At 60.7% G+C, this 23,634-nt stretch overlaps 2 protein-coding genes across 2 annotated transcripts in view; one reads left to right on the top strand and one right to left on the bottom strand.

Moving 5' to 3' along the window:
• PTCH2 (patched 2) overlaps window positions 1–15,839 on the top strand; it is a 21,501-nt gene extending 5,662 nt beyond the window's left edge. Inside the window, 22 exon segments of the mRNA XM_036387370.2 lie at window positions 4,853–5,042; window positions 5,161–5,230; window positions 5,471–5,562; window positions 7,551–7,746; window positions 7,837–7,958; window positions 8,216–8,363; window positions 8,582–8,713; window positions 8,794–8,949; window positions 9,054–9,146; window positions 9,232–9,357; window positions 9,437–9,555; window positions 9,666–10,071; window positions 10,155–10,467; window positions 10,727–10,869; window positions 10,958–11,138; window positions 11,587–11,870; window positions 12,396–12,533; window positions 12,660–12,802; window positions 13,054–13,153; window positions 13,558–13,791; window positions 13,942–14,346; window positions 14,449–15,839. Coding sequence (XP_036243263.2) covers window positions 4,853–5,042; window positions 5,161–5,230; window positions 5,471–5,562; window positions 7,551–7,746; window positions 7,837–7,958; window positions 8,216–8,363; window positions 8,582–8,713; window positions 8,794–8,949; window positions 9,054–9,146; window positions 9,232–9,357; window positions 9,437–9,555; window positions 9,666–10,071; window positions 10,155–10,467; window positions 10,727–10,869; window positions 10,958–11,138; window positions 11,587–11,870; window positions 12,396–12,533; window positions 12,660–12,802; window positions 13,054–13,153; window positions 13,558–13,791; window positions 13,942–14,346 — 3,791 coding nt within the window. The 3' untranslated portion in view covers window positions 14,449–15,839.
• Window positions 15,732–23,447, bottom strand: BTBD19 (BTB domain containing 19). Its single transcript, XM_036388107.2, is given in 10 exon segments — window positions 15,732–16,637; window positions 16,751–16,876; window positions 17,071–17,202; window positions 17,534–17,602; window positions 18,884–18,943; window positions 20,438–20,491; window positions 20,904–21,123; window positions 23,069–23,166; window positions 23,168–23,269; window positions 23,271–23,447. Coding segments are annotated over 10 exon segments (1,026 nt in total). The 5' UTR covers window positions 23,301–23,447; the 3' UTR covers window positions 15,732–16,502.
• Between the last annotated feature and the right edge of the window lie 187 nt (window positions 23,448–23,634).

Here is a 23,634-nt window from a genome sequence, read left to right as displayed (position 1 = left end):
AAGTGGTCTGAGTTCAAAAAATTCATTTCTTGCCTGAATGAAGCCAGCAATGTGGAAAAATTTCACCATTCAGAGGGGGATGAATGTATGTTTCAACCACACATTAAGTGACATTAGCAAGCAGTGGAGTGCCTAATGTGGCCATTTTTCACAGCAGCCAACAGAGGGGGTGATTAGCATAATTAGTACAGGCAGCCCTATACATATGGAAATGGCAAATGCCTAAATGCCAACACCAGTGGAAATTTATGTCAATGCTGACAGGAGTCTTAGCGGTGAATAGTTCCCAACTGAATCCCCTCTCCCCCCCCCCCCTTTTTTTTTTCCCCCCTCTCTCTTTTTCGGGGGTCGCGCTGTCCCCTCGGCGCTGGCCGGGGCGGTGCGAGCTCCCGGCTGCCCCCCTCGCTGTGCTGGGAACCGCCGCCCCCCGATTTGGGGTAATAAAGACATTAATTTAGCTTCGCCGTTAAACAAAGGAGTTCGGCCGGGGCCGGCGGCTGGGGAGCTGGCCCCAAACGGGCCCTTTCAGCCCCTCCGCCGCTGGCTTTTTGAAGGCATCCCCGGCTTCTGCCGCCCCTCTTGGCTGAGCCGGGAGCCCCTTCCGTGGGGCTGCGTTCAGCCGGAGGAGCTGGGGCAGCGCCGAGCCCTCGTCCGTCCCTCGGTGCTGCTGGGGCACCCATCTGCCAGGCAGCTGCCCCCCTTCCCGGGAGCAGCCGCGGGGTGAATGGGGCCGGCAGGACGTGTTTTGACAGGATGGGGCCGCCGGGCTTTTGGCGAGGCTGGCGGTAGCGGCCGGGACAGGTAAAAATGGCTCTTTCAGTGTGCCCTGGGCGAGACTTCCTCCGGAGCAGCATGGGTCCTTTCACTGCCTCCCTAATCCAGCTAATCCGCCCCACAACACTTTGAAGGTGGCCTCCGGCTTGCACGCCGCTCAGCACGGGGAAGCTGCAGCCGAGGGATGCTCGGGGCGGTGCCTCGGGACCCCCTCCCACCGGGATGCGGGGCAGTGCTTGAGTTGCAGGATGGTTCTGGCATCCCTCCGATGGCCCAGGGCAGGCATCTCTGCCCGCGGGATGTGCTCGGTCTGGGTTTGCCCCCGTGGGTGCCTCTTGTAGCAGGGGGGTGCTGCAAAGGGGGTTCCCCTTGGGGATGGCTTTTCCCAGGGGATCTCAGCCTGACCTTGCCCCACTCCCAGCTGTGCCTTTGTGGTGATTCCCAACCCTAGCATTGGGATGTTGTGCTGTAGACAGGGAGCTGCTCATCCAGCCCCTTGCTAGTGGGCCCAGCTGGGGTCAGGGCTGCAGCATCCCCTGTGCACCAGCCCAATCTGCAGCTCAACAACATTTGTTGTCACATCCCGTAGCCCCATTACACCAAGTGGGACAGGGCCTGATTTTGGGGGCCAGGGGAGAATTTGTACCCAGGAGTGTTCCCTCCCTGTCATCCTGTGCCACCCAAGTCACTCAAGCGGTGACAACACTGGCAGTGCCTGGGTGCCATCTGTGCTGTGGTGGCACTGCTGTTGACCGTGACCTCTACCCAGCCTGATGGGACAGAGTAGACTTTGCAGCATGTGTTTCCTGGGGAGACTCTGGTACCTCTCTGTGGTCCCCAGCACCTCCCACATCCCTCCCTCACCTTCAGCCTTGCCAGGCAGGGGGGGCTCAGTGTGGGGCTGGCAGCCTGCCCGGACCCACTGCCCTCCCCGTGCCATCCAGACACGCTGCCCTGGCACACTCTGCCTGCTGCCCCCCACCCTTGGGTGCTTGGAGACAGGGACAGGGCACCATGGGGTTTGTTCACCTCCTGCCCTGCCCTGGGAAAGCGTGGTGGGAGGTCCCCTTGCTGTCACAACCAGCGGGGTGGCTGCAAGGGGGCCAGCCCCAGGCTGGGGGGGGCTTTGCAACTGTGCTGTGGGCAGAGGACCTGGCATGGGCTCATCTGACCCCAGACCCTCTGAGAGGAGTCTGGGAGGTTCTGGCTACCCCTGGGGAATGAGCTGGGATCGGACCCCTCCCAGGACAACACAGGGGCTGAGGCTCTGTCTTGGCTGGAGCAGCTGAGGGCATAAGTTGGTCCCACTATGTGAGGGTGAGCTGGCTGCAGTGCCGTGGCTGTGGCTCCTGTGCCAGGAGGGTTTGGGGTGCAATGGCAGGGGAATGGCTCAGGCAGGGTGGCCGGGAAGGGGGCAGGGAGGCTCCAGCCCTCCTCTGTAATTTTGTGGCGGATGCTGTAATTACGGAGAGGGCTCCCCCGGCATGGCCCGTGGATGGGAGGCAGCCGCACACGCAGCCACCCTCACTGCCAGGGACCCTGTCCCTTCCCTAGCATCCACTGTCCCTGCTTGGGCACAGCAGAAGCCTGCTCTGCACCCCAGGTGTTTGGAGTGCAAGTGGGTGTAGGGTCCCAATCCACTGTCCAGCCAGAACTGCTCTGAGCCTGCACCCAGAACGCCCCTAGCAGTGGTACCAAGGAGCAATGCCCAGTCCCAGCGAGGATGCTCCAGCCTCGGCGGACTGCCCTGCCCCCAAGCCCTGCTGTTGGATTTTGGAGGGAGCTGGGGGTCCAGGGCAGTGAAGCCAAACCCTGCCGAGGAGCAGAGCAGGCTGTTAGTAAGCAGGACCGGACGCCTGATTGGAACCAGAGAGCCCTTTGCATGAAAAAGCCAAGGGCTCCCTTTGTTAATTGGAATAAAAAAAAAAAAAAAAAAAAAAAACCAAAAACCCAACACAACAACAACAACAACAACAGCAAAAAGGAGGAATTTGCATACAGTTCCTCATTAACGCGCTCATTGTTGGTATGGGGGTGCCCCCAGCCCCCTCCCCGGCCGGGGGGCTGCGTGCGGCGTGGGGCGTCTCGGCGCTCCCGGGCTGCCCGGCCGGCGGGCGTGCGCCCGTTTGAAGTGTCCTTGGCAGCCCTGTGTGCGCTGCCTTGTCTTTTCATGTTGCTCTTTGGTTAATTAGGGTGTTGGAATTTGAGGCTTCCTCACGGCCTTTGAAGCTTGCTGACGGCTCGCAGTGCCCTGTTCCAAATTAACACTAATTACAAGGGACGGCTTTTTATTTTCTCTCTTCTTCTTTTTTTTTTTTTTTTTTTTTTTTTATTTCCCCTCCTCTTTAATTTTTCGGGGGGCTCGCCTCCACCCCATGCTTGCAGATGTGTGGCTCCTCCCGCGGCCGTGCTGGGCGGAGATGCCGGCAGGGCAGGGCGGAGCAGGATGCATCCCCCGGGAGCAGCAGCGCTGTCGGGCACCCCCTCAGCGCTGTGTCCCACCTCCCGCCCGGGCTCGGCGTGGGTGGCATGGCTGAGATCAGAGCAGCTTGGCGCACCTCCTGCCCGACCTCCCAGCCTGCTGGGAACGACATGGGCGTCCCACTTCCCCCCCACCCCCGACACCCACCCTCCCTGTGTCCTCGTCCCCTCGCCCTGGGTGCTGCTGTCCCCTCTGACACACACACAAAAGCCGCGGCCGTGTCCCCCCCTCCCTGTCCCTGGCACAACCTCTATCCCAACTGGCATCTGATGGACACCAGCTGCTCCCTGGCCCAGCCAGGAACAATAAAGATGCTTTGCCCTCCCCGTTCCCAAAAAGCAGGGGGAAAAAAAACAAAAAACCAAAACACCAACCCATATAATAAGTCATTAAAAGGGAAGATTCTGCTCCTTATTTGCGGTCTCGCTCTGGCCTCCTCGGTGCTGGCGGAGGGCCAGGCCCGCCGGGGCCCCCGCCTCTTGCTGAGGGAGCATCCTGGTGCAGATGAATCGTGACCTCCCCTCGCTTTCCTGGGGCTGGGCAGGAGCCTCACCCCTGCCAGCGGCACTGCCTTGGGAAGCATCCCACGCTGGGCATCCTGGGCTACCCCAGTGGGTGGCACTGGGACGGGGGCTGCACCCCAGATGTGCCAGGGCAGCATCCCTCCCAGCCTGGACAGGGGGCTGGGAGCAGGGCAGCCAAGTGGTGCACTTGGGAGGGGTCTCAGGATCCACTTCCCACCCTCATCTGGGCTGTGTTGCCTCCCCTTTGCTATGCCAGGAGGGATGGGAGCCCCCCCATTCGAAGGGGATGGGTACAGCTGTCCCTGGGCTGGTGCTCAGCCATGCGAGAGACCGTGCAGGGTTTGGTCCCAGCCCCAGCCACGCTGGCTGGGAGGGGATTCCTTTTCCACGCCGAGGCAGCCGCAAATGGAGTCGGTGGCTTCAGCTGGAAACCTTGGCCCTGCTGTGCTTGGAGCTCTTCCGTTGCCAAAGGGGGACAGATCCCAGAGCTTTGGCAGGGAAGGGTGATGTCCCCAGCACCACCTCCCTCCCCTGTCCCCAAACCGCTGGTGGGGCAGCCTCCAGCTGCAGGGACTTTGGGGGCCTGCCTCTCCCTGTGCTCCTTCCCTGCTGCCTTGGGGTGCCATGGGGTAGCTGGGCTGGGCTGGGTGTCCCCAGTTTCACTTCCTGTTTTGTGGGCTGGTTTTAGGCATCTGCAGCACCCACCACAGTGCACGGGTGGAAGTGTACAGGTTGGGTCCACTCCACTTCACCAACCATCTGTCTGTGGGTTTTTTCTGGTGAGAGCAAAGCCAACAAGCTGCTTTGGGGCTGGGTACCGTGTTGGTGGGAAAGGTCCTGGTCCAGTGTGTCCTGTTTGGATCCCTTGGGTGTGAGCACCCAGAGGATGCAGCAATTGGGGAACCCCACATCAAAAGTCCCTGTGAGTGATCATGGCACCACCTGATGCTGCACGGCCTTGATTCCCATTCCCTTTCCATTCTCTGGGCATCCTGATGGGCAGGGCAAATTGGTGGGATGGGGGCTTTGCCTGCCCTGGCACTGACAGGGCACGTCGTGGTCCTCTCCACAGCGGGCAGCCGGGTGAGCCAGGAGCTGCGCTACACCAAGGAGAAGTTGGGCGAGGAGTCCGTCTACACGTCCCAGATGTTGATCCAGACCCCGAAGAAGGAGGGTGATAACATCCTGACACAGGAGGCCCTGCAGCTCCACCTCGAGGCGGCCTTGGCCGCCAGCAAGGTTCAAGTCTCCCTGTACGGAAAGTGAGTCCGGCTCCAGATGGGGGACGGGGACCCCCGCCATGCTCTGCACATCCCTCTACCCCTTGCCATGTCCCCTGTGGGATACGCCCATTCTCAGCTCCTCCTTCTGCCTTTCCAGATCGTGGGATTTGAACAAGATCTGCTACAAGTCAGGTGTTCCCATCATTGAGAATGGCATGATTGAGAGGGTAAGTGCTGCTCATGGATGGCCAGAGGGAGCCCCCGGGGGTGGCTGCTGACCCGCGGGGTCAGTCCATCAAAGAATGGCAGTGGATGGGCTGTGCTGGGGACAGGGCTTGCCAGCCCCAGGTGCTGGGAAGACACTGCTGGCTGGATGTGGGAAGGCACAGTTTTGGAAGCCCAGCAAGGTGGGGGGAGACTGGGGGGTCTGATCCATCCCTGCTGACCCCTCGCATCTCCTCCTACAGATGATAGAGAAGCTGTTCCCCTGTGTGATCCTGACACCGCTGGACTGCTTCTGGGAAGGCTCCAAGCTGCAGGGAGGCTCAGCCTATCTCCCGTGAGTGTGTGTGGGGAACTGTCCTGGGCTGTGGGGGGCCTTGGGTGGGAGCAGGAGCTGGGGATGCTGCCGAGGGGCTGTGCTTGACCTCCCTTTGCAGCTTGGCTCTGCCTGCTCCAAGGTGCTTCAGTGCTGCGGCTTGTCCTGCTCAGCCCTGGCTTGGTCCCATTGCTGTCCCGGTGGGTCAGCACCCTGGGGACAAGTCCCTGTCCTCCCCTGCCTGGCCTTGGTGGCACAGGTAGAGCTGCACTGCTGCAGGGGGGGTTGCAGCCCGCAGGCAGGAACTGCCCATCCCATCCCATCCCATCCCATCCCATCCCATCCCATCCCATCCCATCCCATCCCATCCCATCCATCTCTCCCACTGGCCAGGGATGGGGACAGGGACAGTGGCTGTACCACAGGCAGGTCCATGAGGCTGCAGGTCCCCTGGCAGTGCTTTGTGGGTGCCACAATTGTGAGGGGGCGCCCACACTCCTGAGCTGTGCCCAGGGGCACGGAGGGCACAGAGTCCCTGGGCCGGGTGGCGAGTGACTCCCAGCCAGCTCCTTGCACCATGGTGGTGGGGCTGGGGACCCCGGCTTGGGCCGGGGAGCCTCCCCCACATTCCTTCTGTTTACGCGTGTGTTTGTCCGGGAGAGCTGGGGCGGCTTGTGCATTGTCAGCAAACGCAGCCCCGTGCTTTCTCATGCTAATGCTGCTCTGAAAGCTGCCCCTTGCCAAATAGATGAAATAGTGGCCTTATTCAGGCTGCTGCGGACGGGAGGAGGGGGAAGGGGCCGCAGCCTCCCCAACCAGGACTGGGGGGCTGGTTTTGCCCCCCCAAGACCTCAGGTTCTCCCCATCCCAGGCTGGGGAACTGCCGAGAGCAGGAGCAAGTGGGGCTAGGGTGGCTGTGCCAGAGGGGATGCTGGTGGCATTGCCTGCCGGCTTGGGCAGCGTTCTGGGGCTGAGCTCCGTGACAGGCAGGGTGGCACTGGAGCAGCCACGGGACTCATCTCTCCCAGCAGCCGAGGGAGCGGGTGCCGGGCGGGCACCCCGGCTGAGTGCCGGCCGGCCCATGGGGACTCGTCCCCCTTTTTAACGCCAAGGGGTGAGCGGGGTGGGAGCTGGGAGAACAAAGAGCAGCAATCTATGGAAAGACAAAAGGATTTGCCCTGGCTCAGTGAAGCAAGCGAAAGCAGATAAAAGGGGCTCTCTTTGGAAGCAGCAGCAGCTCCGGTTGGTATGTGGGAATCTCGAGCGGCCGGCTCTGGCCCAGCCAGCCTTCATGAATTATTAGGCTGTGTTTCTCCCCAGAGCCCACACTTGCTCGGGGCTTTTTCTTCCCCTCTTTGGAGCGCTGGCCTGGGTTATTGGCTTTTTTGTGTGTCCTTTCTGTCTTAAAAAAGAAGCTGAGTGAGGCTGGAAGCTGGCCCCCAGCTCCCCAGGCTGGGGTGGAGGGAGCAGAGCATCTGCAGGCAATGGGAAAAACCCTTTTCCTGGGTACCCAAGTCCCATGCAGTCCTGCTGGACCTCCAAGAACCTACTCCAACGCCCAGCTGCCAGTACTGTGCTGAGCCCCCAGGACCTCTGCTGAGCCCCAAACTCTCCAGCTTGGGGGAAAATGGCAGGAAGGGCTGTAAGGGATGCCGGGAGCTATTGCCTGCCTGCTCCCCTCTATCAAGATGTTAGCCCATGGGCAGTAATCAGCCTGACTGCTCACACAAAGCGGGGCCAGGCAGCAGGGCCGGCTCCCCCCGCTTTGTCCCAGACTAACAGGATCAGGCACGCTACTTGACTCGGGGCACGGCCCACTGTGGCGCACAGGGCACGGGGGATTCCCCGGGAGGGGGTAAGGGATGTGCTGGGGGCTGAGCTCGGATGCATCCCTGCATCCTGCCTGGGAGGGCATCCGCAGCACCCCTGGCACGGGCTGGCAGGGGTGGTGGTGGTACTGCCTGTGGCTTTTGGCATCCCCCATGACCCCAGTGCTGCTCTCTGCCCAGGGGCCGCCCGGACATCCAGTGGAGCAACCTGGACCCTCTGCAGCTGATGGAGGAGCTGGGGCAGTTCACATCCCTGGAAGGCTTCAAAGAGCTGCTAGACAAGGCAGAGGTGGGACAGGCTTACATGGAGCGGCCCTGCCTGGACCCCCGGGACCCCCAATGTCCCTCCAGTGCCCCCAACAAGCAGAGCCAGCAGGTGGGTCACAGTCCATGAGGACCAGGATTGGGTGTGGTAGTGTGCTCTCCTGCCTGCCCCACAATCCTGACACCTCCCCTCTACCCACAGAGCCCCGACATCCCAGCCGAGCTCTCAGGGGGCTGCCATGGCTTCTCCAGGAAGTTCATGCGCTGGCAGCAGGAGCTGATTTTAGGTGGCACGACCAAAGACTCCCAGGGCAAGCTGCTACGGTAAGAGCTGCTGTGGTGTGGGCATCCCCAGGCACAGGGCAGGACACCTGCCCTGGCTGCAGGAGGGGGTGTGGGCCTGTCTCAGAGGCTGCTGAGTGTGTGGGGCCAGTGAGCAAGGCAGAGCAAGGAGGCAGGATGCCTGGGTCCTCTCCTGGCTGTCTGTGGTGGGGATGGGTGCCGTGGGGAGGGGGATGGACCCATTCCTGCATCCTGGGGCGCTGCAGCCAGTCCCAGCGAGGTGCGTGCCTGTCCCCCAGCGCCGAGGCCCTGCAGACCATGTTCCTCCTCATGAGCCCCCGGCAGCTCTATGAGCACTTCAAAGATGACTATGAGATCCATGATATCAGCTGGAGCGAGGAGAAGGCAGGAGCCATCCTGGAGGCCTGGCAGAGGAAATTCGTGGAGGTGAGCACCGGGAACAGCTCCCACATGGCCTGAGCCTGTGCATAGCATCCCTCTGTGCTCAGGTTTTCATGTGGCCACGGGTTCTGGCACTACTCTCTTTTAGTCCAGCGCGTCCTAGGGTCTGTCAGTGGTGCTGCTGGCACCCTGAATGGCACTGGGGTGGCTGTACTGTAGAGCAGGGGGCTCCTGACTTCTCTAATGGGATGCACCTCTGGCAGCTGGCACAGGACTCCATCCCTCCCAACGCCACGCAGAGTGTCCATGCTTTCTCCACCACCACGCTCAACGACATCATGAAGTCCTTCTCTGACGTCAGCGTCATCCGGGTGGCTGGGGGCTACCTCCTCATGGTACGTGTGCCCCCTCTCTCTGTCCTCTGCCATCTCTCCATCTCCCCCCAGGCCCCTGCTAACCCACTGTGCTCTTGCAGCTGGCCTACGCCTGTGTCACCATGCTGCGGTGGGACTGCTCCAAGTCCCAAGGGGCTGTGGGCCTGGCTGGGGTCCTGCTTGTGGCTCTCTCCGTCGCCTCTGGCCTGGGGCTTTGCTCACTGCTGGGCATCTCCTTCAATGCAGCCACCACCCAGGTATGTGCTGGGTGAAGAGCTGGGTACTGTGAGGTGGGTGGGACCCTGAGTGCCCTCTCAGGTGGTGGCCATGTCCCTCTGCTCATGCCAGTTCTCTGTGGCAGGTCCTGCCCTTCCTGGCCCTCGGCATTGGGGTGGATGATATGTTCCTCTTGGCTCACGCCTTCACCGAGACAAGCCAGCACATCCCCTTCAAGGTGAGCACTGAGCACTGCCCAGGGGCTTCTCAGCCTCCTCCTGCCTCCCTGTGGTCCCTCTCATCACCCCTCCCTGTCCCTGCAGGAGCGGACAGGTGAGTGTCTGAAGCGCACGGGGACCAGTGTGGCTCTCACCTCTGTCAGCAACATGATCGCCTTCTTCATGGCAGCCCTGGTGCCCATCCCTGCCCTGCGCGCCTTCTCCCTCCAGGTAGGGCCATGGTCCCTTTCTAGGGGATGGGAAGGGATGGCCAGACCCCGCTCTGACGTGTGTCCCCCAATACCTGCAGGCTGCAGTGGTTGTTGTGTTCAACTTCGCCATGGTGCTCTTTGTTTTCCCTGCCATCCTGAGCCTGGACCTGCACCGCCGGGAGAAACGCCGGCTCGACATCCTCTGCTGCTTCTACAGGTACCAGCACTGGGCTGGCTGGGCTGGGTCTGACCCCACAGCTCCCTAAAGAAGACGAGGTGACTAAATATCTCATCCTTCTCTCTCTCTCCTCCACTCTCTCCATGCAGCCCTTGCTCCTCAAGGGTCATCCAGATCCAGCCCCAAGAGCTTGCTGACGCCAACGACAACCATGCCTGCCACCCGTCTCCTTATGGGCACCCCGGCATGGCCACCAGCACCCAGATCACCACCACTGTGCAAGCCTTTACCCGGTGTGACCCTTCGGGCCACCACATTGTCACCGTCCTGCCACCCACCTCCCAGGTGTGCACCTCACCTGCCATCCTCCTGCCCCACAGTGACCCCTTGGGCTCGCAGGTCTTCGCCCCATCCAGCTCCACCCGGGATCTGCTGTCCCAGCTGGATGAGGCCAAGGGTGGCCGGGAGTGTGTCCCCCTGCCCTTCTGCCGCTGGAGCCTCGCTGATTTCGCCCGGGAGAAGTACGCCCCACTCCTTCTGCGCACCCGGACCAAGGTGAGGGGGGACAGCCCTGGTGGTGCCACTCAGGGTGGGTGGGTGGCACAGGACTCTTCCTGACCCCCGCATTGTCCCCACAGGTGGTGGTGGTGGTGCTGTTCCTGGCACTGCTAGGGCTGAGCCTCTATGGCACCACCATGGTGCATGATGGCCTCTACCTGACGGACATCGTGCCACGGGACACCAAGGCACACGCCTTCATCTCGGCCCAGTTCAAGTACTTCTCCTTCTACAACATGTTCATTGTCACTAAGGGTGGCTTCCACTACCCGGGTGCCCAGGCTGCCCTGCTGAGCCTGCACCAGGCCTTCAGCACTGTCAAGTACGTGGTGCGGGAGGGCAACCGCGACCTGCCTAAAATGTGGCTCCATTACTTCCAGGACTGGCTGAGAGGTGAGGGACATGCCTCTTCTCCATGACCTCCCCTGCCTGACAGTCCTCTCCTCAGCCTGCATGCTCCCCAGTGGCCTGGGAATGCCTTCCCTTGTGTGCAGCACCCTGGGGAGGATGGTCCCAAGGTGCCCAGCACAGGATGCTGCGCCTTGGAGCTTCTGTGTGCCCATCCCTCCGGCACCACACTCCCTGGGTCAAACGGGGTGGTGTGCGGGGTGGTGTGTCCCCAGGGATGCTTACCCCTATTCTGCATTCCCAGGGCTCCAGGCCACCTTCGATAGGGACTGGCAGGCCGGGCGCATCACCCATGACAGCTACCGCAATGGCTCCGAGGATGGGGCACTGGCATACAAGCTCCTCATCCAGACTGGCAACAAGAAGGACCCCTTCAACTTCAACCAGGTGAGTGGTGACAGGGCTGGGCTGACCGGGCTGGGGATGTCTCTGCCCCAGCTGCCCAGCTCATGCCCACTCCTGGTCTCTCCTGTAGCTGACCACGCGACGACTGGTGGATGAGAATGGCATCATCCCCCCTGACACCTTCTACATCTGCCTGACGGTGTGGGCCAGCAACGACCCCCTGGGCTTTGCCGCCTCCCAGGCCAACTTCTACCCCCCACCCCCCGAGTGGATTCATGACAAGTACGACACCACGGGCGAGAACCTGCGAAGTGAGTGAGCATGGTGGGCTCCTAAAGATTCCCTCTGCCCCCGGCATCCTCCTGCAGAGTACCCCACTCCCTACACATTTTTGCCCTGAAGTGAAACCCCTCACATCCCTCACCCCATCTGGTAAACTGCCTTGCTTCCCCATGCTTAACCCTCATCCTCTTGCACCCCACACCCTGAGCATCCCACTGTGCACTCTCCATGCCCTTAGCAACACACACCTGCTCCAGCCCACGAGCATGTCACTGCAAAGAGTAACCCACCAATGCACAAAAATCCTACAGGCAGAGAAATGTCCTGCCCTCCTCCTTGACCCCAGTCTGTTCCCTACACACTCCCCAGACCTGTGGTAGCCAGCCAGGCATCAGGCTGGTGTGACTGTGGTGCTCTTGTGCTGCCTGTCCACCCATACTGCTCATACCCTCATACTGCCTGTGGTCTCCTCACCAGTTCCAGCAGCCCAGCCACTGGAGTTCGCCCAGTTCCCCTTCTACCTGAGCGGGCTGCGTCGCACATCCGACTTCGTGGAGGCGATTGAGAGCGTACGGGCCATCTGCCAGGAGGCTGCCCAGCGCCACGGCGTGCTGAGCTACCCCAGCGGCTACCCCTTCCTCTTCTGGGAGCAGTACATCGGCCTGCGGCACTGGTTCCTGCTGGCCATCAGCATCCTGCTGGCCTGCACCTTCCTGGTCTGCGCCTTGCTGCTGCTCAACCCCTGGACCGCCGGCATCATCGTGAGTACGCACCCTGATGCACGGGGATGGTCCTGATGGGTGGGGACAGGGACATCCAGCCTTTCTCCTGTCCTGCTGAGTGGCCCTGGGTTCCTGCTTCATGGGAATTGGGTGATGGAGTGGCCAGGATGGGATGGAAGGGATGCCCATATAAGGGTGGCAGTGGGTGGGGGACTTCTGTATGGAGGGATCAGTTGTATCATCGATGAAGAGAACAGGGGGCCCTGGATATATCCGTGCAGAAGAGTGACAGGAACACCCATATAGAAGTGGCAGTTGTTGGGGGAGCCACATGGAGGGATCAGGGAACCCGTTATGATGGGAATGTGTGTAGTGGGCAGGGGTTTGATGACATCCATGCAGAGCAGGGTGAGGGCTACCCCCAGAAGATGGGACAGATGGAACGCCAAATAGAGGGAGAAGGGTTGGTGAGGTGAGGCTGCCCTATATGGAGTAGGGTCAGGCTTGCCAGGGAGAGAGGAAAGCCAATCAAAGCCATCTCTCATTGACCCCACCACCCTCCAGGTCTCCATCCTGGCCATGATTGCTGTGGAATTGTTTGGCATCATGGGGCTGATGGGCATCAAGCTGAGCGCCATCCCTGTGGTCATCCTCATTGCCTCAGTGGGCATCGGTGTGGAGTTTACTGTCCACGTGGCCCTGGTGAGTACAGGCTGATCCCAGTTCCCACCCCCTGGCACCCTCACCTGCTTGGCCATGTGCTAATGGGTGGCCCGTCATGGGTGGCACATGGGGGACAGCCCTGCATGACATTTCCATCCCACTCAGGGCTTCCTGACAGCTGCAGGGAGCAGGAATGTGCGCTCAGCCGCAGCACTGGAGCACACTTTTGCGCCTGTGATGGATGGTGCTGTCTCCACCCTCCTGGGTGTCCTCATGCTGGCTGGCTCTGAGTTTGATTTCATCATGAGGTGAGCACTGAAGAAGGGTAAATCAGCCACGTGCTGCCCTACAAAAGCTTTGGCAGTGGGGGCTAGTGGGTGGGGCAGTCCCCCCTGTCTGGTAGTGGGGATGTGGGGTAGCTGGTGAGGACATCTTGCTGGGGACTGCCATTCCATCTTGCCTGGAGGCTGGGGAGACATGGCAGGGCCAGCTGTGTTTGTGATGGGAAAGGCTCACGATGGCTGTGCCTGCTTACCCCATGTGCCTATGGCCCCCTCAGGTATTTCTTTGCGGTGCTGACCATCCTGACGCTGCTGGGGCTGCTCAACGGGCTGGTGCTGCTGCCCGTGCTGCTCTCTGTCATTGGGCCACCCCCTGAGGTATGAGACCCCCTCCATCCCACCTCTACCTCGTCCTCCCCAGCCCTGTACCCATGTCTCTCCATCCCCCATTGCCCCTCTCCCTGCCCACCTTTCACCCTTTATCCATCTTTGCTTTGTCCAGTCCCAACCTCATCTTGAAACCACCTCAGTCCATCCTTTGCCCTGTACCATCCCTCTTTTACCTCATTCTTTCTCTGACCCATATTCTACTTGCCCCATACCTACCTGACCTTGTTCCTGCTTCATTCCACACACGACTTCCCCCATCCCTCCCTGACCCATTTGATCCCATCCCTGCTTCACCTGGCATCACCCACATCCCAATCCTCGCATCAACCCTTACTCCCTACTTCTCCATACTTCTCTGTCCCTGGCTCCTCTGACCTATCTTCTCTCCCCAGGCATCCCTGGTGGATAATGGCCCCTGCCTACCCCCACCAGAGTCAATACCCCCATGTCTGGGCCCTGGGGGACTGTACGTCCGGCGTGCTCCAGCCTGGCCCGCCACCTTCCCTGAGCCCTCTGACACAGAGAGCGTGGGGCCAGGCAGCCCACGGGGACCCTTCGTTGTGCCTCCTGCCCCAGCACACATCCTACTGGAGGCTGGCAAGGACCCCAGCTTCCCCCACATAACTGTGAGTGTCTCTACCCATTGTGGCATTGCCAACTCCCCTGCATCCCCAGAGAGGGGGTCGTGGATAGAGCTGGGGGATGGGGGCTGGTGGTGTTGCCAGAGGGATGCTCAATATGACTGGGGACCCTCATGCTTCATGCTCTCCCTCCAGGTGCTGAAGCCCTACAAGGACAGCCTGGAGGCTCAGGGGAAGAAAGAGACTTCTGGCCCTCAGCCTGCAGCCCCCCTGCCCTTCGGGGAGCCGTGCACCACGCTGCCCCGAGATCCCCCGCAGCCCTGCCCAGCGGGCACCCGGCCAGCCCCCCCCGCAGCCCTGCCCACCTACAGCACCCACCTGCAGGGTCCTGCTGGCAGCTACACCACCGTCACGGCCACTGCGTCAGTGACAGTGGCCCTGCACCCCACACTGCCCGGCTCCTACCCCACCTTCAGCCCTGAGGGCTTCACCAGCAGTGAGCGGGACTGCCTGGACGAGCCCAGCACCAGCGGAGCTGCTGTGCCCGACACCTTTGAGATGCAGAACATGGGACACCACGGGGCAGGTGCCTGGCGCTAGGTGAGCCTGGGGATGCCCTACCCAGAGCTGGTGCATGGCAGCGTGGGGGTGCGAGGTGGGTGTGGAGGGACCCAGCTGACCCCCAAATCTCTCTCTCTGCAGATTGCTGGTTCCTGGGCAGAGCATCTCCCCAGCACCCAGTGGGCACAGGAGGGTGCAGAGCGGGGTCACCCGTGTCGTGCTGCTAATCGCCGGAGCGGTCTTGGCCGAGGAGGACCGGCCCCCTGCACCCTGCACCGGGGCTTGGTAGGGCAGGCTGGCACTTCTATGCAAGCTGTGTGCAGGCCACGCTGTGCCCGCGTGTCCCTCACCCGAGGCTGTACCGTTGGTGCCGTGTCCCATCAGCCAGGGCTTAGGGTTATCCTGCCCTGGACTTATTGCCCCCCAGAAATGGAAGCACTAACTCCCCCCTCTGTTTCTGGAGCTGCTGGCAAGGTGGACTCGGTGCCATGCCAGCTCCCCCTCTGTGGGGTCACTGCCTGCTCCCCATCACCTCCTCCTGGGACCACCCATCCCAGGCCATGAGCTGATGCCTGATGCCCCCTGTTCTGATAAGGGGGCAGCCCCAGAGCCAGCTATGCCCTGGCATGCCATGGGCAAGGCCTAGGGTGGGCACCCCCACCTTTATTTATTGCAAAGGGAAACTATCTATAGAGAGATATATATTTTTAAGCTTATTTTAAAAGATTTATTTCTCAGCCTACAGCCTCACCCGGCTACCCAGGGTGCAGGCAGGGAGCGGGCAGACCCTTTGCCCAGTGCAGGGCTGCCCACTGGAGGCAGCAGGAGCCTGGGGGCAGACCTGGTTCATGCCTCCACTCCATGGGCAGCTCACCCCTTCCGACATGCTAGTCCGTGCCTCAGTTTCCCCAGTGGCAAGGATGGAAAGGCTGGAGATCATGGATGTGCCACAGTGGAGAAAGGGAGCCTGTTGCTCCCCAGCACACAGGCAGGGTTTTGGAAGGGAGAGATCCTTGAAGTGGTCCTTGCTGTGCCAAGCCCCTGAGCTGTCCCATGATCACAGGCCCCTGTGTCACACTTGTGCTCTGTCTAGGGGATGGCACAGGCTTGAGCACGCACAGGGTGCTGCACGCTGACGTGGGCTCCCATGGTGCCACCAGGCACATCTTGCTGGGAAACGGTATTTCTTACCATGTCCCCGTGCAACGGGGCTGTCCCTGCAGCCAGCCCCTGTCCCCGTCCCTGTCCCCGTCCCGGGCACCGTCCGCGCCGTTACCCAGCACTTTAACTCCAGCGGTGTTTGCTGTGCCTGCGGCCCCAGGCCCCCGACACTGCCACTGAGCAGGGGTGGCCTTGGGGACCCTGTCCCCGTGCCAGGCGTGGGCACGGCGGGCAGTCCCCCCCCCCCAAACACGCCATCTAAGTTATTTATATCAAAGAGAGCAAAGGTTTATTTTTGTAGTTTGTACAGGCGGTAGTGGGGACTGAAGGTTTATTTTTAAAGAGTAAATATATATATTATATATAAATTACCTGCTGTGTCCGGCCCTTTCTCCTGGGGAACACAGCTGGAAGGGGGGGGGTATGTGTGCTTGAGACAGACCCAGCTGTGTGCACACACTCAATGGGGGGGTGCAAGGAGGGCTGCACACTGTGTGTGTGGCACATGGTGGGGCTGGCAGCCTGTCCTGTGTGTGTGTGGCCTGCTAGTAGGGCTTGGCGGGGATTGGGAGCCTGTCGGTGCAGCAATGCGTGCAAGATGCCCATGTGTCCCCTCGTACCTGCACCCCCTCCAAACCCCAGGGTCCCTGTGCCCCTGCCCGGGCAGGTGCTGGTGCTTTTTCCCACTGCAGCACGGCCCCGCTGCCGGGGGAGGGCAGCACGGCCCCGGGGAAGGCAGAGCTCATTTTGGATCCCCATGCCGCAGGGATCTCTGCAGCCCCACCACCCCTGGGTCACTATCTGGGCAGCCTGCACTGCCTTTGCACCCATCCCATAGCCCAGCTCTACCCCTACCCCCAAGCCCCTGCATCACTTTTAGGGTGACCCAGGCATCCTGCCCTGGCCCTGACACTGTGACATGTGACAAAGCACCATATCAATGCTCTTGGCCACGGCAGCATCAGTGCCCAGCCCCACCGCCTGCCCCACTGCTGAGTCCCTGGCTGGGCTGGACAAAACTCGTTGCCCATCCCCTACTTGGCGTGTGGCTCAAGGTGACGGTGATGGTCGCGGGGCCGGGTGCCTCGGCGGGGACGGCAGAGGCGGGAGGGCACCCCACTGCCCCTCCTCAGTGCATGGGCTCGCCAGGCTGCCGCGATGTTCTCCATCTGTAGAGATGGGGGCATCAGCATTGCCACAGTGTGGTCCTCCTCAGCCCATCCCACAGCACCTCAGCCCTGGAGATCAGTCAGGGGACACTTAAGAACAGGCAGCGGCTCACCGGGATGAGGAGGTCCTGCTGATTGTAGCTCTCCAGTGTCACCAGTTCGCTGGGTGCCAGCAAGGGCAGACGCAGCTCCCTCACTGGCAGGGCAGCCACCTCTGGCACCGGACGCTCCAGGACAGCCTGTCAGAGATCAGGATGTGAGGGATGAGGCTGGTGATGTCCTGGGCGCCAGGGGAGGCAGGGGCCTGGGGGGAGTGACACAGATTCTGTGTGCATCACAGAGCCCTGGGCTCAGGGACAGGGTGCCTACACTCCCAGCCTGGGCTGGTGGGGGCCCAGGCACCCCTGGGTGGTCCTTGCTGCATGACACTCACGGAGCTGACGTGTGCCCACTGCCGCACAGCCTGCACCAGCTCCAGCTCATCCACGGCCAGGCGGTCACTGCGCAGCACCCGTGCCAGCACCACGTCAGAGAGCTCACGGAAGCCCTGGGTCCGCACCACTGCCTGCCAGCACACCACAACACCTGGGTGCTGGAACCAGGACCCCACACAACCACCCCGTCCATCCATCAGACACATCCTGGTGCCATCCCTACCTGGCACTCCAGCATCCCCCAACACAAACTCCAATCCTCTGGCACTCCAGTACCCCCCAGCCTGCCTCTGCCAGTCACCCAACATCTTCTCTCCAAGTACCATTTGCTCCTCTCCCAGCCTCGAGGCATCCAGTCCTTAGGAGCCCTGCTCCCTTGCCTCATGCAGTGTTCTCCATGCCATGTGCCCCCCATGCCCTGGGGTACCCCACACCATGCTCCCCCATCACCTGCCACCATACCGCGGTGCAGCCCTCGATGAAGGCCAGGCAGTGCTGCTGGAGGTCCACCTGCCCATAGGTCACCGCAGCCTGTGAGACAACAGACACCTGCAAGGGGGTCCAGGGCAGGAGGGACTCCCTGCCAATGCCCTACAGAAACATGGGCACTGTCAGGGACACAGGTGAGCCACACATCCCTCTGGGTTGGGTACCACAGCAAGAGTGTGGGGAGGAAGGGGCACCAAGGTCCCCTCCTTTTCTGGCCTGCCCAAGATCAAATGTTTTGGTGGCTCTAATGCCCATAGCGGTAACCCAGCCCCACCCTAAGCAGGACGTGTGATTTTCCACCTCTGCTCAGGCACCTCACCAAGCCCACCAGTGGGTGAGAAGCCCTGGTGCTGTCTCACAAGGTAACACCACAGGCACGTGAAACCACCAGTCCCCAGTGCTCCTTGTGTGGGCACAGGATCAGCTTAGAGCCCCCCACAAGCACCCCATACCCCTGGTTCCAGCCTCAGCCTGACCCATAGCTGCTATCCTGCACTGCAGCAGGAATTTGGGGTTGCTCTCATGTTCTCCCAGCCCTACTGAGCAATGCTTGTCCCAGGGCTGGCACTGCCCATCAGGTTACCAGGAGGGCACAACCCCATCCCCCAAGCAGCCCCTGTGTGTGGGTACTTGGGACCAGCACAGGCAGGGTGAACAACATGTCCCCCTCCACCACAGCAGGGGACCAGTGCTGACGTAACTGGGGAGGGCAGACAAGCTGTTTTCTTCAGGTTTGTTTTGTTCTGGGGTTTTGGGGTTTCTTGTTTGGTTTCCTCTGGGCCAATTTTTGCTCCATTTATGCTGCAGTGGTCTGGCACCACATCTGGCTGGGGCTCTGTGTTCTAGGGCAGGCACCTCACCCCAAGATTGTTTCAGCTTGTGGGAGATTAAACAAATACCCCTTGTCTGGAGAGCAGCCTTGATCCCACCAAATAGCACGGCAAGGGCCATTAGGACCTTTGCAAGGCTATTTTTAGGTGCTTCAACTCTCAGCAAGGGTTTTGGGACTGGCTCCCCAAAACCCAGTGCCTCCCAGTTTCATGCAGATGATGACAAAGCCCTGGCACTGTGGAGTTCTGGCCAGTCCTGCTCAGGCTGACAGAGAAGACGCTACTCTGCCAGGATCTGGTGGCCCCACTGTCCCTCGCAGCCCTGGTACAATCCTAGTGGTCTGGGAGTTGGCCTGGCAGCTGCTGGGCCAGGGATGAGTGGGAAATCCTGCCCCACTGTCCAGCAGAGAATAGAAGGGTCAAGTCTGTTCCTGCCCCCAAGATTGTACAGGTTATTTTTAAGCCTTTGTGATCCCACTGGTGTGACTCTTACCTGCAGAGCCTCACAGACCTGCTCCACACTGAGCGTGTCCTTGATGAACTTGACACAGAGCTGTAAGACAGACAGGGAGAGGGTGGGCAGAGTGGGGGACACAACCCTGCCATCCTCCCACACAACTCTCAGCATCCCCTGAGCCCCCAGCACATGGAATGTGGGGCAGAGGCACCTTCAGCCCCCCAGGATTTCATAAGCATTGGCCTGTGGGATGAGGCCTTGCAGTGTGGATGTGGGCAGCCAGCTTGGCCACTGATGGAGACAGGGACCAAGACTGATGTGACCAAAACCAGCCAATCTGATAGCCCCAGGTGGGTCCCTTAATCCTGTCTACAGATGCTATCCATGTTCTGCCATAGGGCACAATCCTGGTGCCAGCTGCAGCGCACTGGGTGACCTCAGCTTTGCCCCAGCCCTGCCTGCCAGCTGTGCTCTGGCTGTGACTGCTGGGGGAACAGCATCTCCAGATGCATCCCCTACATGGATGATGCAGGTGGGATGCAGCCAGATCAGCATGTTTATCCTGAGTGGGACCTCTCTCCTGCCTATCTCACCTGCCTACCAGAGTCCCTGGGAAACCCAAGGGGATGTGACATGCAGGGAGGAGCTGTCAGCTGGGGCAGAAGGGCCCTGAGTCATTGGCAGGAGGGATATGAGGTCACCCTGCAGCTGGGCACACTGACATGATTTCACCAGCTGTCCTTGGTCAGCCCCTTTCCCTCCCACCCCTCCTCTGTGCAGGTCAACCCCCTCAGGATGCATTTACTGGGTGGTGGGGTGCGAGTCATGATAGGAGCGCCAGGTCCCCCTTTTCTGCAACACCCCTTATATCCCTTCCCTGCCCAGACAGCTGATTGGCAGCTCTGTGCCACATCTGGGCTTTGGCTGATCTTGTTCCCACAGGTCCCATCCCATCACTGGCAGACAGGAGCCCACGATTCCTCAGCTCCTGAGGTACTTTCCCAGTGTGATGGGGAGGGAAGTCAGGGTGTGAGATGTCAGGTCACATGTTCAGCCAGGCTGTAATTCAGGAATCAGGCTGATGACGTGGCCTGGCTGCCCTCCCCAAATCCGAGCTGCTTCAGCTCCCCAGCCCCTCCTCGTTCAGCTCCCACCCTTCCTCTGTGTCCCTGCTGCCTTCCCAAAACCTTCCCACTCGGAGCAGCAGAGCTTTGGCAGCACCACAACTGAGGTGCTGACTGCTCTCAGGGACTGGGGCTCTCTCTAACTGCATCATGCTGTCAGATGACCAGACAGCACGTGTGGGCGAAGGCACAGGGGCTTTCCTCCTGACCTTAGCTGTGCAGGAGATGTGAAACTCCATGTCCTTCCCCGTGATTTCTCGGGATTCCCCTGTGGGATTCCCGGCCGCTGCTGCACCCCCTCAAGGGAGATCCCACTAGAGAGACTTTCCAGGATAGAGAAGCAGGGCCAAGCCTGTGTAATTCACCACAGTGCTTTCCTCAGAGGCACCTCCAGCTAGCAGCCATGCAGGGACCATCTTGGGGTGCTGCTCAGGCACCACTGCCCACAGCCCAGATAGCACCGTACCTTGCACAGGTCCTGCAAGCCGTACTCCACTGACGAAGTCAGCACCTCCAGTGCCTGCAGGCAAGAGGGACCTTGTCATCATCAGCCTGTGGGGGCATGGATGGGCACAGCAGCCCAGAGTAAAGGGCAGGTGTGCTCCAGCTTCTGTGGGAGCTCCTGAGTGGGGCATGGGAGATAAGGCTGCTGCATGAAGAAAAATGTAGGTCTCCTGCTGTGGTGTCCCCATTCTCACCATCCAGGGTATGCACAGCCAGAGGTCCCAAGACTGGGACAAGGTGCTGTGGACACCCCACTGTGCTGGGTTGAGAGCCCACACATTCATTACCCTGTTAGCCAGCCAGAGAGCATCACACAGACCATCTCCTCCAATTTTGGCACACCAAGAGTTACAAAGCACCCCCTTCCCCTGCATCCCCTTCTTGTCCCTCCCACGTCCATGGTCCCCACCAGCCCCATCCCCACTCACTATGTGGCTGTTGAGGGTGACACTGTTGGTGTAGAGGAACTCAATCACGGCCAGGAAGACCTCAGGCTGCACGTTGCCCAGGATGAAGGGGCCCTGGGGTGGGATGCTGCTGGAGGAGTCCTGGCTGAGCATGCCACGGAACACCTGGCAGCGGCACGCCAGCACACAGCGGTGTGCAAACACCTTCTGCTGCTCCTGGCCCACCACGAACATCACATCGCTGCGGGGGAGAGGGGACCGTGAGGGACACAGTGCTGGAAAGCAAGGACACAGCCTTCCCTGGGCTGGGACAGGCCACACAGGAAGGGCCCTGCTGATGCCTGGCACAGGGGGCAGTACCCTTTACTTTTAACCCAGGGGTTTGTCCCAACAGGGGAACAGAGGGGACCTTGCTAGTGGCTCTTTCCAGCCATTTGAATGCTGAAGGTGAGGTGAGCATGACAGGTCCTCTGAAAAGCACAGACAGCCCAGGGTTCTGGCACAGAGAGCCCAGGGTGCTGGCACCAAGCAGGGCAGAGAAAGGCCCAGGACAGCTGGAGAAAGTGACTTTCTCTTTTGGCATAGCAGAGCCAAGGAAAGCGTTGCTGTCACCAGGATCAGCCTCCTTGACTCATGGGAACTGACTCATCATCTCAGGGATGTGAAGTCCCTGGCACAGCTGCCAGAAGGGCTGGCACTGGCCCAACAGGGCAGTTTGTGGCATACAGTAGAGCACAGGGACTATCCTGTTGTCCTGATCCCCTATAACCCTCCCCTCCCCAAAATGTTTCCCCGGCTCCATGGCCCCAGAAAAGGGGGGCAAGATCAGGGGAAAGGAAGCAGGCAAAGGACATGGAGTCTCCAGCTTGAGCACACCTGTAGCTATGGCCCATCTATCCCCCTGTTCCTTCCTCCATCCCAACAGGCCAATGAGCAGAAGACATGCCACCCAAACTCTAACTGCCATGAGGACATGCACAAACCCTCAGAGTGTCCCACAGGACACTTCCAGTGTATGTGCCCACCAGAAGGAAGGACAACTGTGTCATCCCAAGTGTCTATCAGGAGACACATAGCTGGGGCATGATGGGTGCTGTGAGCAGAGCCCACCAACAGGTCCTCCATGACTGCTCCTGCAAGGGGGATCATGATAAACTGCTCTGTGATTGAGGTCCACAGGCCAAGAGGGGCAAGCAGAATGCAGGATGCAGACTGTGAGATGTGGAATGCCAGCTGTGATGATGGCATGCAAGGTCTGGGATGCAGGACACAGGCTGCAGGATGGATGCATAATGAAGGTTGCAGGATGTGGGATGCAGAACAAAAGCTACAGAGTGCAGGCTGTAAGATACAGGCTACAGAAGAAAGGATGCAGAATGTGGGATGAAGTAGATGGATGCAGAGCACAGATTTCAGGTTGCAGGATGCTTGATAAGGGGTATGGGTTAAAAGATGTGAGCAGCAGGATGTAGGCTGAGAATGACCAGGCACTGTCAGCCACTCCTCTACTGCCTGGTGCTGTGGCTGGGTAGTTTTTACTGGGATTTCTCTTCTGGGTGGCCAAAAATTTCAGCAGGAATGGGGATTTCCTTAGATAGCTCTGGTGTTAGATAGGCGGGCTAGGCCTCAGCAGGAAGTGGGTGAAGAGGACCACAGCCAGGCAGGACATACCATGTGCGTGAGGGAAGCCAAAGCAGCATCTCCATCTCTGCTATCTGCTGTGGCAAGAGGTGGCAGGAATGCCAAACCCTGTGAGGAGGGGATGCCATGCCCTCTGGTGATAAAACACCAATAAAGCCAGGTGGGAGAGGAACTGAGCGCTGCTCCTGGGGAGCTCAATGTACCCCCATTCCTGACAAGGGCAAGAGCCCAGCACAGGATTTATCCTGGGAAACTGCCTTGCCCTGTTGTCACCATGCCTGGGGACAGAGGGGGTCTGGGCAGACCCGGGAACTTTCCCTCCTCCTGAGAGAGGATGGCTGTGCAGGGTGGGCTACACCGGGCCAGCGCTGGCAGCCTGTTGGCATGCGGACGTGTGGGGAGCGCTGCACAAGCCACGTGGGCCCCACCAGCTGCCCGGGGCTCCCCGGATTCCCTGCGGGCCCCAATGGCCCCAGCCGGAGGGCTCGGGGCTGCGGGAAAACAGCAGGAGCGTCGGGGGGAGGCGGCACGCCCCGGGCCCTCACCTGAACTGGGGGTTGTTGACCAGGGTGCGCAGGGCAGCGCTGAAGGCGGCCACGTCGCCCTGCAGCCGCGCCGAGCAGGGTCCGGCCATGGGCTGGCTGCCTCAGGGAGCGCGGCGGCGGGAGGAGGCCCGAGGATGGCGGCAGGCAATGCGGAGGCTGTCGGGAGGCCGGCCAGCCCGGGGAGGCCGCGGGGAGGAAGCCAGAAGAGGCTGCGTCGTACGGCACGGCCCATTGCTAGGGAAACCTGGCAGGCAGCGCCGGGGCTGGAGGCCGGGCTGCCGGGGAGCGGCGGGAGGGAGCCATGGGACAATGAGGCGTGAAGCACAGCCGTGCTGCCAAGGCGGCTCCGTCCGGCACTCACCGGATGGGGAAGCTGATCCGCCTCTTGCAGCGAGTGGAATTCCTTGCCGTGATTCGGGGCTTGGCTCTGGCACGCCTGGCACGGGGACGATGTGGCCCGAGCTGCTGGCGGCTTTGCTGCGGAGCAGAGAGACGGGGGTGAAGAGAGGCTGGCAGCTGGGATTTTGGAAAAGGCAGCACATGCATGGAGATCACCCTCACCTCCA

Source organism: Molothrus ater, chromosome 9 (assembly GCF_012460135.2).
Source record: "Molothrus ater isolate BHLD 08-10-18 breed brown headed cowbird chromosome 9, BPBGC_Mater_1.1, whole genome shotgun sequence".
Lineage (NCBI taxonomy): Eukaryota > Metazoa > Chordata > Aves > Passeriformes > Icteridae > Molothrus > Molothrus ater.
Note: the sequence above shows the minus strand (reverse complement) of the source record. Positions and strands in the feature narration are given on the sequence as shown.